Source organism: Morone saxatilis, unplaced genomic scaffold (genome assembly GCF_004916995.1).
Source record: "Morone saxatilis isolate NCDOM2014 unplaced genomic scaffold, NCSU_SB_2.0 Contig14, whole genome shotgun sequence".
Taxonomy (NCBI): Eukaryota; Metazoa; Chordata; class Actinopteri; family Moronidae; genus Morone; species Morone saxatilis.
In genome coordinates this window covers 4,411,646-4,423,690 of record NW_023339696.1, presented here as the reverse complement: position 1 = coordinate 4,423,690, position 12,045 = coordinate 4,411,646, and the positions used below count along the sequence as shown (strand labels likewise).

The 12,045-nt window shown below is 42.7% G+C and overlaps 3 protein-coding genes across 4 annotated transcripts in view; 1 reads left to right on the top strand and 2 right to left on the bottom strand.

The window, feature by feature from the left end:
• Window positions 1-854: 854 nt before the first annotated feature.
• On the bottom strand, window positions 855-4,661 carry wbp2nl (WBP2 N-terminal like). Of its 2 annotated transcripts, none has more exons than XM_035654546.1 (8): window positions 4,505-4,661; window positions 3,583-3,691; window positions 3,299-3,437; window positions 3,006-3,098; window positions 2,491-2,679; window positions 1,923-2,042; window positions 1,295-1,371; window positions 855-1,180 (listed from the first exon to the last, which is right to left on the bottom strand). In XM_035654546.1, the coding sequence occupies exons 1-8, from the start codon at window positions 4,561-4,563 to the stop codon at window positions 1,121-1,123; spliced, it is 846 nt and encodes a 281-aa protein (XP_035510439.1). In that variant the 5' UTR covers window positions 4,564-4,661; the 3' UTR covers window positions 855-1,120. The 2 variants fall into 2 exon arrangements, with proteins under 2 accessions (XP_035510439.1, XP_035510440.1); XM_035654547.1 differs by having other exon boundaries at window positions 855-1,177.
• A 1,477-nt stretch (window positions 4,662-6,138) lies between these two features.
• LOC118322763 (zona pellucida sperm-binding protein 4-like) lies at window positions 6,139-10,003 on the top strand. The gene is made up of 12 exons (XM_035654544.1): window positions 6,139-6,392; window positions 6,552-6,676; window positions 7,434-7,554; window positions 7,786-7,920; window positions 8,055-8,227; window positions 8,516-8,595; window positions 8,744-8,877; window positions 8,958-9,141; window positions 9,234-9,378; window positions 9,460-9,529; window positions 9,614-9,748; window positions 9,833-10,003. The coding sequence occupies exons 1-12, from the start codon at window positions 6,209-6,211 to the stop codon at window positions 9,982-9,984; spliced, it is 1,638 nt and encodes a 545-aa protein (XP_035510437.1). The 5' UTR covers window positions 6,139-6,208; the 3' UTR covers window positions 9,985-10,003.
• Window positions 10,004-10,497: 494 nt separating this feature from the next.
• The window catches only part of rrp7a (ribosomal RNA processing 7 homolog A), a 1,800-nt gene continuing 252 nt past the window's right edge, over window positions 10,498-12,045 (bottom strand). Inside the window, exons 2-7 of the mRNA XM_035654545.1 lie at window positions 11,816-11,958; window positions 11,598-11,723; window positions 11,364-11,487; window positions 11,113-11,210; window positions 10,819-11,026; window positions 10,498-10,687 (exon numbers count right to left, since the gene is read on the bottom strand). Of these exons, the coding sequence (XP_035510438.1) occupies window positions 10,602-10,687; window positions 10,819-11,026; window positions 11,113-11,210; window positions 11,364-11,487; window positions 11,598-11,723; window positions 11,816-11,958 (785 nt within the window). The 3' untranslated portion in view covers window positions 10,498-10,601. The remainder of the gene's footprint in view (window positions 10,688-10,818; window positions 11,027-11,112; window positions 11,211-11,363; window positions 11,488-11,597; window positions 11,724-11,815; window positions 11,959-12,045) is intronic.

The following is a 12,045-nucleotide window of genomic DNA, read 5'->3' as shown; positions in this document are numbered from 1 at the left end:
GGGGGGGGGGGGGTGCAAGCAATTACATGGCCTGTTGGTGCCTCACCTCACTTTAATCAGAAGTTTCAACAGCAGGCAAAACACTGATGGGCCCTTAATGTAACGCTGCGGCTCTGTAACCCCACACTAGTGTAATTACACAAAGAGTGGAGTTCTGGTTTCAGTTTGGCTTTGCATACATGAATACAATAGAAGCTAGGAGTAGGACCCGGGGTCATTCAGGTAACCCCAGCCTGTCACCTATAACCTTGTTATGTGATGTTTAAAAATATTGCACATACATAGACTTGTTACGTAAGAAATCTACCTGATCCCCCTCCCCTTTTTCCCCCCAAACAATTCACTGCTCCTATTCCTAACAAAAACCTCCATTATTTATATTAAATTATGATGGAGATGGAATTACTTAGACTGTATTGTTAACTGATGTAGTACAAGATCACATTGGTCATATATGAAGGAAACTTCAACTCTTCTACTCATAGTATGAGAATCAGTCAATGTTGTATTACTTATGACTATTCAACCCAGTTCTGGTTTTGTATATGGACAACTACTCAACTCAAAACTACTATATAGGAAATACACACTGTACCTTTAATGATACTGCAAAAATACTTTTATAATAAGTGTTGCTATTGTTAATAACTGTAGGAACTGCAATCAAGAAATTGCTACAAAATGTTTTGGTAATAAATCTGTCCTAAAAAATACATTCCATCATACTGCCTCCTCCTTTCAGCTCTGAACAAGGACAGTTTAGGTGCCCCTGACCTGCCTGCACGCTAGAGATTAGACAGAGCAAAATAAATCTCATCACTGAGAATGTTAATAGTGATGAGCCCCCGAAAAGCTAGAGTTACAAGTTGTCAATCATTTTACTTAAATAAAAAGGGGAAAACAGTATTTAAAAGATGCAATTGCTTTATAAGCTACTCCAGTATCCAAAATATGAATTCATTGGTGAATTGTCACCGACATCATTGAGCCCTCTATTACTTGCACTTTTTCATTATTCTACGATCAACTGGGTATCCATCAACATTTGTTCTCGCTTTAGAATACATTTAAGATACAGAGGAAGAGAGAGGAGTGTCATTGAAGTGATGATGCCTGAGTCTTAGTTGTGTTTCTTGTCGGGAGAGTTTGGATAAGGTGCATATGGTGGAGGCCGCTCCTGCTTGGGAAGAAAAAAGAAAAAAATAATTATAATTGTAAAAGTGCTATTAAAAGAGAACTCACATATCACTTCCACACAACTTTAACTGAGGAGAAGACAAGAAAAGCAGTTTACCATGGGCATGTAGACATTGTGTGGATTGCTGGGATTGTAATATGCACTGCCTGCTGCTTCAGCCGCCTTGGAGTTACCTGTGCATAAAATGAGACATGACAAAGATGGGGTGATAAAGACAGACAGTAATGACTGCTGAACATATTTAGGAACATATGCTACGGCTCCTAACATTGTAAGGAGAACTGATGCGAGGAGCACAGTATTAGTGTGTATTAGTCATGTGAAGCACAACAACTGAGAGCTCCAGGACTCCTGGAGACAGAATCTAATGGCACACCCTCAGGATGCTCAGAGGCAAACGTCCTAGTCAAGCTCTTCCTAAAATAGAGATATGCCAAACTGACATTTCAGCACAGTGTACACAGCTCACCCCATGTGCCGGGTGAGACAGTTTGCATTGAAATCCACAAGGTGCTAGAAAAGATAACGGGGTTGGAGAGGGAGAGGGGAGATGGTTTATCCTTTGTAATTTTGATGTGTAGCGGATGAGACATCAGCACCCCTTTTTTGGTGGCGTGATTCGAAGTGATTCACTTTGAGGCAGACAGATGAGATCTGACGGGTGCAGTGACACAGACATATAGAGAGAGGAAAAACAAAGAGAGAGAGCGAGAGAGAAACAGACCTGGAGGTGGTGGTGGTGCTGCTGCTGCTGTCCAGTTCTGGGGGGGTGCAGCCCAATTTTGGGGTGGCCCAGGGTAGGGAGGAGGTGGGGCCATGTAGTCAAAGCCAGCTGGGTACATTCCTGGAACACAGAAGACCGAAGAAAAAGAAGAGAGAGAGAGAGATGGAGTTTCAATGTCAAAGGAGGTTACAGTCTGTGTCGGTAATTAGTTACACAGAAAAGACAAAAAAACAAAACTAAATGCTGACGGAGAGAGAAACTGCAGCATTATCTGTGCCTCAAGGGTAATTAATTATGCACAATGAGGACATTTGACAAAGATATAAATGTGTGTGCACTGCACATGCAGGCAAACATAAGCTAAAGGCTGAAAAGGATTAAAGTTTGTACACGTCTTAGAGTATATACTGGCTTTTTCTACATTACATTACAAGAAAGTGAAAGAAATCTACAGAAAAAAGCTTATAAATTCACCTTGTGTTAGGTTTATTTCAGCTAATTAAATGTAATGCTTGACCATCTTAAAAGCACTACGCTTCATTTGGCATGGGTGCCCTCAGGACTGTACCTGCAGCGGCTGTTGGACAGGGGTAGCCCATGTTGCCAGCAGCAGGGAGAGGGCCCTGGTAGAATCCATTCTGCTGGGGAGGGGTTGGGTAAGGATAGGCGGGAGGAGGTGGGCCGTAGCCATTCATCGGTCCAGGTGAAGGATAGCCGTTAGAGGCCGCACCGTTTTGGGCAGGAGCAGCACGAGAAGCTGAAACACAGCAAGAGGAAATGGTCTTTCACAACAAAACTAGAATTTCCAAAAGTTACGTGTGTATGTGTGTGTTCACTCACAGCTTTTTCACAACTTCCTATGTTAAATGTATGAAAGGCACTTTCTGATGCAGTACATTTATTACTTATTTACTATTAATAATTTATTTATTTTATTTTGTTAATGTAGTATTTTTATATTGTGGCATTGTTACTTCGTTGAGGGTTTAAATACTTTTATCACCCTTGGATGAATGAATATTCAATCAACATTTAGCATTGTAGAAAGTGATACACAGTGATTAAGAAAACTAGTATACAAACCATTTGTGGCCAGTTTGAAGAGATGTTGCCCCACCTCTATGGCTCCTCCACTGGGGAAGGACATCTTGAAATGGGCCTGGCCCTCCCAGCCACCTGATGAGGGGGAGCAGACTACATTTAGAGCAAATACAAAAATCGACACTTGTGTTTTATTGTGAAAGTGAAACAGAGGCGAGAGGTGCTTTTATTTTGACTAAGGTAAAGCACCAAAATGAAACAAATTACCACGATTGACACACATTCAAACAAATCAAATCATTGGTAGTTAAAGGTAAAAACAGAAGACCACCTACCACCAGCCTCAGCTGACACTGTCCCTTTAATGTAGTTGGCTGCAAAGACAGGCTGCTCAATGCTGCAGCCCTTCATCAGATAATAGGGGAACATGGCTGAACCCAGGCAGTCCTTGGTATTACTGGACACAAACAGCAACTAAACCAGTGGATGAGGAAAGAAACAAGAGGGTGCACAGGGAGAGTTACAATAGGATGTATGAGAATATGAAAACTGCCGACTTTCCACCCAGGAGCTCAGCAGCAGCGATAGTATGTCCTATTTCATGTAAGTGTGGCTGTACCCTGTATGGGGTGAGGTAAACGGTGCCCTTCTTGGTCCCCCTCAGCAGGTCTGTCTTGCAGGCGACGTCGCTGAATGTCAGCTCCACATTCTTACATTCCCTTAAAACACTGGGGAAGGAGGAAACAGTACCCTGTTACAGCCACTATAAAAGACATGTTGACAGAATTATGGTACAGACTATTAAGACATGAGACACTTTATCATTGTAGGCATACAGCGACATTTTGTTCGGTGACTCGGTGACCAGCAGCAGCAATAGAAACAAGATACAAAACAAGAGTGGAAAGTAGGATGAGGCAGGTAAACAGAGACAGTTCAAACAGTGTTCAGTGTAATATAAAAAGGTAGAAAATATACTGCATAACATTTAAATAGTGTAAAAGAGTAGACATAGAGACATGTGAGCATATATGTTATTATTGTTGGTGTTATTGATGCTGTTGTTGTTAAATATGCATGTGAGAATTGTACCAAACTAGTGTGTTTCGCAACGTGTAGCTGAGCCACTTTACACAACATGGTGAAGTTTTAGTTGAAACCACGGTGAGAACAAGGTGTCAACACCGAAAGAAAACAACAGACACTTCCTGTTTTCATAGTTGACTAACGTTACGTTGCTTAAATCAAAAGTCAAGATCCGGGAAGACTCCACAGCCGGCCATTAATCATGTTATATTACCCCAGTTTAAAACAGTGAACTCAACATTTGTTTTGGCCCGAGATGACCTGCACAGCTAACGCAAACGTCAACAACGGAACAGAGCTGTGTGCTGGCTATGCTAATGTGCAGTAGGCCAGCTAGCGGTCTGCTAGCATTGTGTTGACTACGCACTGGGAAGAAGAAGAAGGTAAACAAGCGGAGAGGGGAGAGGACAGCCAGCTCGTTAACACAGACACACGGACGCAGTATCTCAACATACCTCTCTCCGTTGTTTATCAAAACGCCGCCGTTCTGCGAATGATTCCGATTCAAAGCCATGTTTGCGAGACGTCTTCGGCTCTCCTGTTGCCTGTGTGCTAAAGTCCGTCACAACGTCGGGGTGCCCCAGAAACGTCACTGGCGTTACGTCACGGCAGCGTCACGACCACTCGTGATTTACCGTGAGACAGCTGATGAGCAGCTCTTTGTAACGTTGGTTCAAAAACCCAGTTACTTGAGGAATGGTGGGCTTTTAACAGTGATCACAGATGTATCAAAGCAGCATGAATGGAGCTTCCTTTGAAACAGTGGACACAGGATTAAAGATCCACTATTAAGTGTTGGGCTGGTTACTCACTAATGTAATTTAATACCTCCATTTGTTTTCTCTTTGTCAAAAGTAATCACTCTCCCTCGCCCAAGCAGTAGATGTTAGTTCACATTACCTCACGCTTAGTTATCACTTTTCTGCTGCTCAAACCCATAATTGGTAATTGTGTCCTTTCTCCCCAAAATCCAGACTTACTTTCTCTGAAAATCAAAGAAATGGGAATATTTCCAGCCGCTGAATTTAAATATTTTCGTCTTCCAAGCTAGTTCCCTCCACGACTCCAAAAATGAATCCAAGGATGTGATTAGATTGTTGGATTTCAGAAAGGAACGGTTGATTACTTATTTTCTTTTGTTTTTGGTTTGTTTTTTTGGAGGGGGTTAACTGGATATCCTATTGCAAAATGTGATTGAAAATGTATTGACTAAATTTAACTAAGGACTTCCGCGAATAGTGCAAATGTTGTTGATTTTCTAGAAGTTTTCCTGCTGGACACAAGTGGGGTGTCTCCTGCTCCGTCCTTCCATACCTTTGGTGAGTGTAACAAATCATTGCTGGTTCAGGCCGGCCCGCCCGGTAAAATTGCAGATGTCGCGAGTGAGCTCAGAGAAGAGACTTTCCACTGTCAGCGGCATGAATGTGAAGAGAGACAGTGCTGTCTAGTTGGTCAACTCCGCCAGAATGCAAACTCTGCACAGACATTATTCAAACATCACACTGTAGCAACAAGAAGAACAACTGATTTCTGACTGGAGGGGGACTTTAAGATTGCTTATGTAATAATTGGATGGGTACAAGCATGGCCATAGGGAGAGGGAAGGGAGTGAGGTTGGCAAGGCCTTTGAGTTACGCAATGATTTCATGTGCTCCCTGAGGATACGTTGGGCCATGCATACGCTCAGCATGATACATAATATTTAAACGATGACCTTTTTATTAATTACCAGCTTATTCTGGCCTAATTTTCAAATCAGCTTCAACCAGGCCGGCAGCTCTCAGGGCGCACAGGTTGACGGGATTACAATATTATATAAATCCCCAGTGGACGCTACAAGTTAACTGTATTACCTCTTTTTTAAACAATTTATTTTATTTTCATGTATCATTTAACTCTTAAATGAGCAGAACAATAGTCACTTACCTTAGTAAGTTCCCCAGACGTAGGTATTCCAACAATAAACATGTATATTGTACTTTTGCTCACCCACCCTAAATGAAAAGCTTGTCCTCCGGTAGACGAGGCAGCAAGGCCCAAACTAATTAACACTAATTAACAGTAGTCACGTGACAACTTCCCAGCGTCAAAGACGGACCTGGGAACTCTGGGTTCAAAACCGTATTTACCCAAAACCACATCGCCTAAAGTATAAGGAGATGAAAAATCAGTGTGTAAAATGTTTACTTTCTTTCATGTTGGCCCTCATGGCTCCGCACTGTTTCTCAACCGTCCTGATGAAGAGGACACCCGAGCAGCTCGCCCTGCCCAGAGTCACCTGCTCTGCCCGGAGGATAAGAGCTGTGTTTGACCCGCTAGTCAAAAGTAACATACATGTTCAAGGTAAGGTCACATACGTGCAGCACTACACCCCGGAGACGGATGGCGAAACATGTCTGGAAATCGTGTCAGTAGCCTACAGAGTGCTCAATAGTTCCAAAATGGGCTCTGAACAGTCGCATTGAATCCATCAGCATCGTGTGTGCTTTGTCGTCTTCTTAGACATGGCAGGGGCCACAATCCCAGTGCCCCAATCTGAGGGGTCCTGTGGAGTGAGACTGGGCAGAGAGAAAAACCAGAGCCTGTCTGTCTTCAGCAGATATGACAGCTGCTATTCACAGATTAAGGTAAAGTAAGACTGCATACATGTAAATAAATAAATAAATAAAGATACCAGAGTTATTGGGCTGGACATTTTCAAAAGCAAGGCCCTCCCAGTGGTACTAATATTTTTTTTGCAGCCTGCCCTTGATTCAGAGAAAAATTGGAACCCCTTTTCCACAATGTTTCTAAATGATTAAACACTATTGATTGGTGCAATTCAGTTTTCCATTAACTAAGAATGGAAGATGGTGTACTCCAATTTGGACTTTAATATATTCATGGAATCATATTTTTCTCCCAGCCACCAAAGCACACAATTGCAGAGAAATTAGCAACTACCAAAATTATGGATAACAACATAAAATGATATGTCCTGTTTACAGAAAATTCCAGCCTTTCTTTATTCTTCGACCAATAGCTAGGATATAAAACAAGCAGGCAGCGTCTCTTGATAGCGATCACCAATGAATCTAACTAATGTATGGATTAGATGGTAATAGGAACCGATTTAAGTAATTAAATCCTAATAGTTAAAACGTATATGCATTGACATAACATGTATTATTACCATTATTTGTACAGTTTAAATAGTAAAAACCATCATGGGGAATATAAATATATGTCTGCCTGAATATGCAATTGTGTCTCTTATTTACTGTACATTGAGAACTACTACAGAAGGGGATATAGACATGCACTGTGGATTTGTGTGTGAATGTAAATGCAAACTAGTGTGCACGACTCCTTAACATCCACACTGTGACGACCTTTGATCCTCAGGGAAGCAGAGTAGTCATATCTCTGCAGGTACAGCTGACGGGAGAGGGCCGATGGTTCCGGGTAAATATCAGCTGTCCTCTGATAAAGAGAGCCAGCGAGAGGACTCGACTTATCCCAAAACGTGAGTGGAGACGGCTGTTGAGCTTAAACAAGCACATGACACAATTATGTGCTCCATATCTGAAGTCAGTGCTCATTTTTCATCCGTTTCATCAATTATAACTTAAACAGGCCCTTTGTTAAGAGTTCTCTTTACACAAAAGTGATGCCATGGGGTTGTCATTTACAATACAGAGAGGGTTTTTAGCACAACACAATTTACCGTGGCACTAAAAACATGGCTCTTCTCCAGCGTTACCTGGAAACTGTGACATAGAAAGAGCTCTACGAGTGGACTGTGGCCCCCAAAGAATTTCCAAAGAGGCCTGCTACAAACTGGGATGCTGCTATGATGCTCATGATTCAACCTGCTACTACAGACTGAATGGTAAGATTTTTGTCTTACCTACGAAAGCACTGTATACATGGAAGTGAACTGACCTTTCGTCCAAATAAGAACTTACGCTAATCTTGCTGGTTTGAGTAAGAAAGTCCTGTGTGCTGACACTCCTTCCCTTCCAGCCTGCTCTCTGGATGGACACTTTGTGTTCTCAGTAAAGGCTACAGACACAGACTCGCCCATCGATCCCAGCAACCTCATAGTTAAGGATCAGCCACAGTGTTTCCCTGTGGTCACCACCCCAGACACGGCTGTTTTCAAGATTGCAGTCATGGAGTGTGGTGCAAAGATGAAGGTATCAAGAGTTTGATTCCTTTAATCTTTGACAAACTTAATTCTGGTATGAAATTCAGTCACATGAGTGGTTACTATAAAAGCAGAATGACTGAACAAAAACACAAATTTTTGCTGCAGCTGGACCTTTGAAACTTTTTTACCAAGCTCATACATAGTGGTACAAAGCATTTTTAGAAAAGAATATCTAAATTCAAATACTGTACGGAGCTCAGATTGTCTCACTGAAATGTTTTTGCATATGGGTTGAATATCAGTAAATAATTGATTCTGACTTCTTGGTTTTTAGGTAGATGGAGATGTTATGATCTATGAGGTGGAAGTGGAGGAGCTGCATAGTAAAAGTATCACCAATAACTCACCATTTGGGTTAGTTTTTACATCCTCTGTACACTACTGTAAAGCTGATGGCTCTGACAGAGTGGACAGGGGTTAGAAAATGAATTATCTCACAATTAAAGTGTACTGGTGGTAACAAATATACTAAGAAGTATGGCCTTTTTTTGTTTTTTTTAAGTCTCCAGGTCCAGTGTGAATATGAGGTGTCAGATTTAAAGCGCGCAGCAGATTTGCGGTCCTTGTATGCAGTGACCAACCCGCCGCCTGTGGTTGCACAAGGAACCTTCAGAGTGCAGATGAGGATAGCCAAAGGTGATAAAATGGAGAGAAGTGTTGGTTTTACATCAAGTGAAGATCTGAGTTACTGTATCTGTGATTATTTGCTCCTCTAGATGCATCCTTCACATCCTTCTTTTCTGAGGACCAGCTTCCTCTGACCTTGCCCTTGCGTAAAGCTGCGTATGTTGAGATCTCCATCGCCCAGCCGTCCCCAGACCCTACGCTTTCCCTGCGTGTACGGGATTGCTTTGCATACCCTGCGTCTAGACACTCTGTGTGGACGCTTCTCTATGACGGGTAAGGTAGAGCCAGTCACAGTGGCAACCTGAGATGAGATCATTGAATTGATACTGAACAGCTGACTTTTTTTCCTTCTCCTTCCTGGATAGATGTCCCAACCCTCTGGATAACATGAGAAGCTCTCTCCCTGTGGACAACCAAGGGAAGACCACCTCCCACTCCCAAGTCAGGAGGTTTGATGTCAAGACCTTTGCTTTCTTGGACCCTCATACAGGCCATCCAAGTGTAGAGGAAGTAAGGTGATCACATCCAGAGATGTCAGTAACATTAAGTGTGTATCTCTGCAGACATGGCTATGTGTAATCTCTCACTTAGATGTACTTCTACTGTTGGGTGGAGATCTGCACCAACACTGTTGACTGTGCACAGCGTTGCGCCATCATTTGTGAGTATATTAGTCTGTTTCATCTCGTACACTGACTGCCTGTGCTGAGTATGTGGTGTTAAACTTCTGACTCTCTTTCCACAGCATCTGAGGGTGACAGACAGAGAAGACAGGCAACGTCAGAGTCCGACCAGGTCCAGCTGGTCTCTTTAGGGCCACTGCTGCTGGGACACAACAACACTGAACTAGAGGACAATCTGTGTGTGAAACAGAACACAAGTAGGTCCTGCTTAGCACAAAACTAAGTTACCATGTGACAGAACAACAGCAAAACTTGAATTAAATGATTTCTCTGTTGCTCAGTGTTTCAGGTGACCGTGTATATGCTCTCGGGTGTTGGTGCAGCCCTGCTATTGATCCTGCTGTTCACTACATGGTCAAATATCAGGAAGTGGCAGAAGTCAAAAGCACAGCAAGCTCGTGGTGCACAGCTTGACCGTGAACAATCTCAATAAAACACATTGCACATTCAAACGGGTTTTTGTACTTTGTATTTTACATCCAGAACAGGTGCTAGGACAGCTGCTGTGATCACAGGACCACTGTGTAGGATTTAGTGGCATTTAGCAGTTTAGTTGCAGATTGCAACACCCTCGCATTACCCTCCCCTTCTTTCAATGGAGAAACTACTGTTTAACGTGCAAAAAGCATGAGAGCCCTTATCTAGAGCCAGTGTTTGGTTCGTCTGTTCTCGGCTACTGTAGAAATATGGCAGTTCAACATGGCGATCTTCAGCGTCTGTAGATTTAAAAGGCTCATTCTAGGCTAATGAAAACATTCATTCTTATATTCAGGTAAAATACACTAATATAAAATATAGTTAGAATATATTCCATTTCATTATATGTAAGGTTTATACTTGATGCTGTACTTGGTCTTAATCAAATGCTTTCTTCTGTCAACATCACTCATTTCCCAAATGTCATTAATCTCTTGTGAGGTGCTGGTGATTCAATAATCATGAAAACTGTCAATCTGAAGAGTTTATTAACACAGAAAATAAATGTTAAGGTTTATAATGTAGCTAAAACACACAAAAGCAGTGAAATAAAAAGAAAATTTTGGTAGGGACTCAGTAAGGTCTGAACTTTCTCTGCGCCCTCAGCAGAGCTATTCTCTGTTTATCCTCCTCGAACTTTTTCCTTAGTTCAGCAATATCTGAAAAAGAGAAACATAAAATATAGTTAACCATAACATCGTTCAATGTCTTCTCTATCTTCTTCACCAAACATTAAAAGCAAATTCTAGCCTGCAGATGAAGAAAAGGATCAACCGAATGGGCAACTTACGTTCTTTCTGTGTGTTTCTGTGCTGCCAGGTGTAGAAGTTCATGAGCTCCTTCCTCTTCTTCTTCCCAAACTCTTTCTGTAGAGTCCTCTTGTTGGCTGCCTCGCTGTGCGGGCGGGCCTTGGTGCCTTTTGGTCCTCTTGTGACTTTCACCCAGCCCTCTTCATCCTCTTGTTGCTGCTCAGTCTCCTTCCTCTGCCTCTCTGCGTCCTGTGACAAAGAAAACAAACCCCATGTTGAAATCACACGGACCGGGCGGGCAGGCGACGCTGGAGGAAGAGCTGCAGAATCCTCACCTCTTCTTTCCGCTTGTCGTAGTCTGTCATAAAGGAGTCGACTATTTGCTGCAGTTTGTCCGGATGAATGAAGGACTGTCTGTACTGCTCAATCCATTCTGGCATGAGAAAGTGCAACATGTACCATGAATATTTTGTAAGACACGTTTGTAAAGAGCCTGTCTCACACTGAAGTTGTAATACTAGACGCACATTAACAAGTCTAAACATTGCATTAATAAAAATGGCTGCATCGCTGTAGCGTCACTCACTCTGTACTCCTGTCCTCACTGGACGCTGCTCTGTGCAGACCACCAGAGGCACATCATGTGGGTGAGACTTAGCTGCTGTTATACTGGAGGAGTTTTGAAACACAATGTAGCTCACTTTGAAACCCTGGAAGGGGCAGACAGAGACACAAGAGGGGAGAAAATGATCGGATATATGCACACAATAAGTACAGAGAATAAATGTGTGCTCCTAGTGTTACAGCAGACACAACTCACCTGTTTTGTAACTGGTTTAAAGACCTTGGACAGCCTGGGTCCAGACTCCAAAAAGGTGCCCGGGTGGTCTCTCAGCTCCACGGACTCAACACAGCCAAACTGCGAGAACAAGTCTTTGACAACATCCTGAAACACACACAGCAGTGCGGGAATGACTACTAATATATCACCTGATGATGAGGTAGTCATTCATTAGGTAACAGCAACATAAACGGTACCTGTGAACAGTATGGGGGGATGTTGAGCACAAACAAAGTCCGGTCCAGAGGTCTGTGTGAGCTCTTCTCCGCTCGGACTCTGTGCTCTTTCACATACAGACTGTGCTGTGCAACGCTGTCGGAACTAAACTGTAAAGGCAGCACTGCGAAGAGAGACAGGAAAACACAGACAAACCTGAAGCAAACACATCCCTCAGTGCAGTTTCATCATTACATACTGCCAGTGGTCA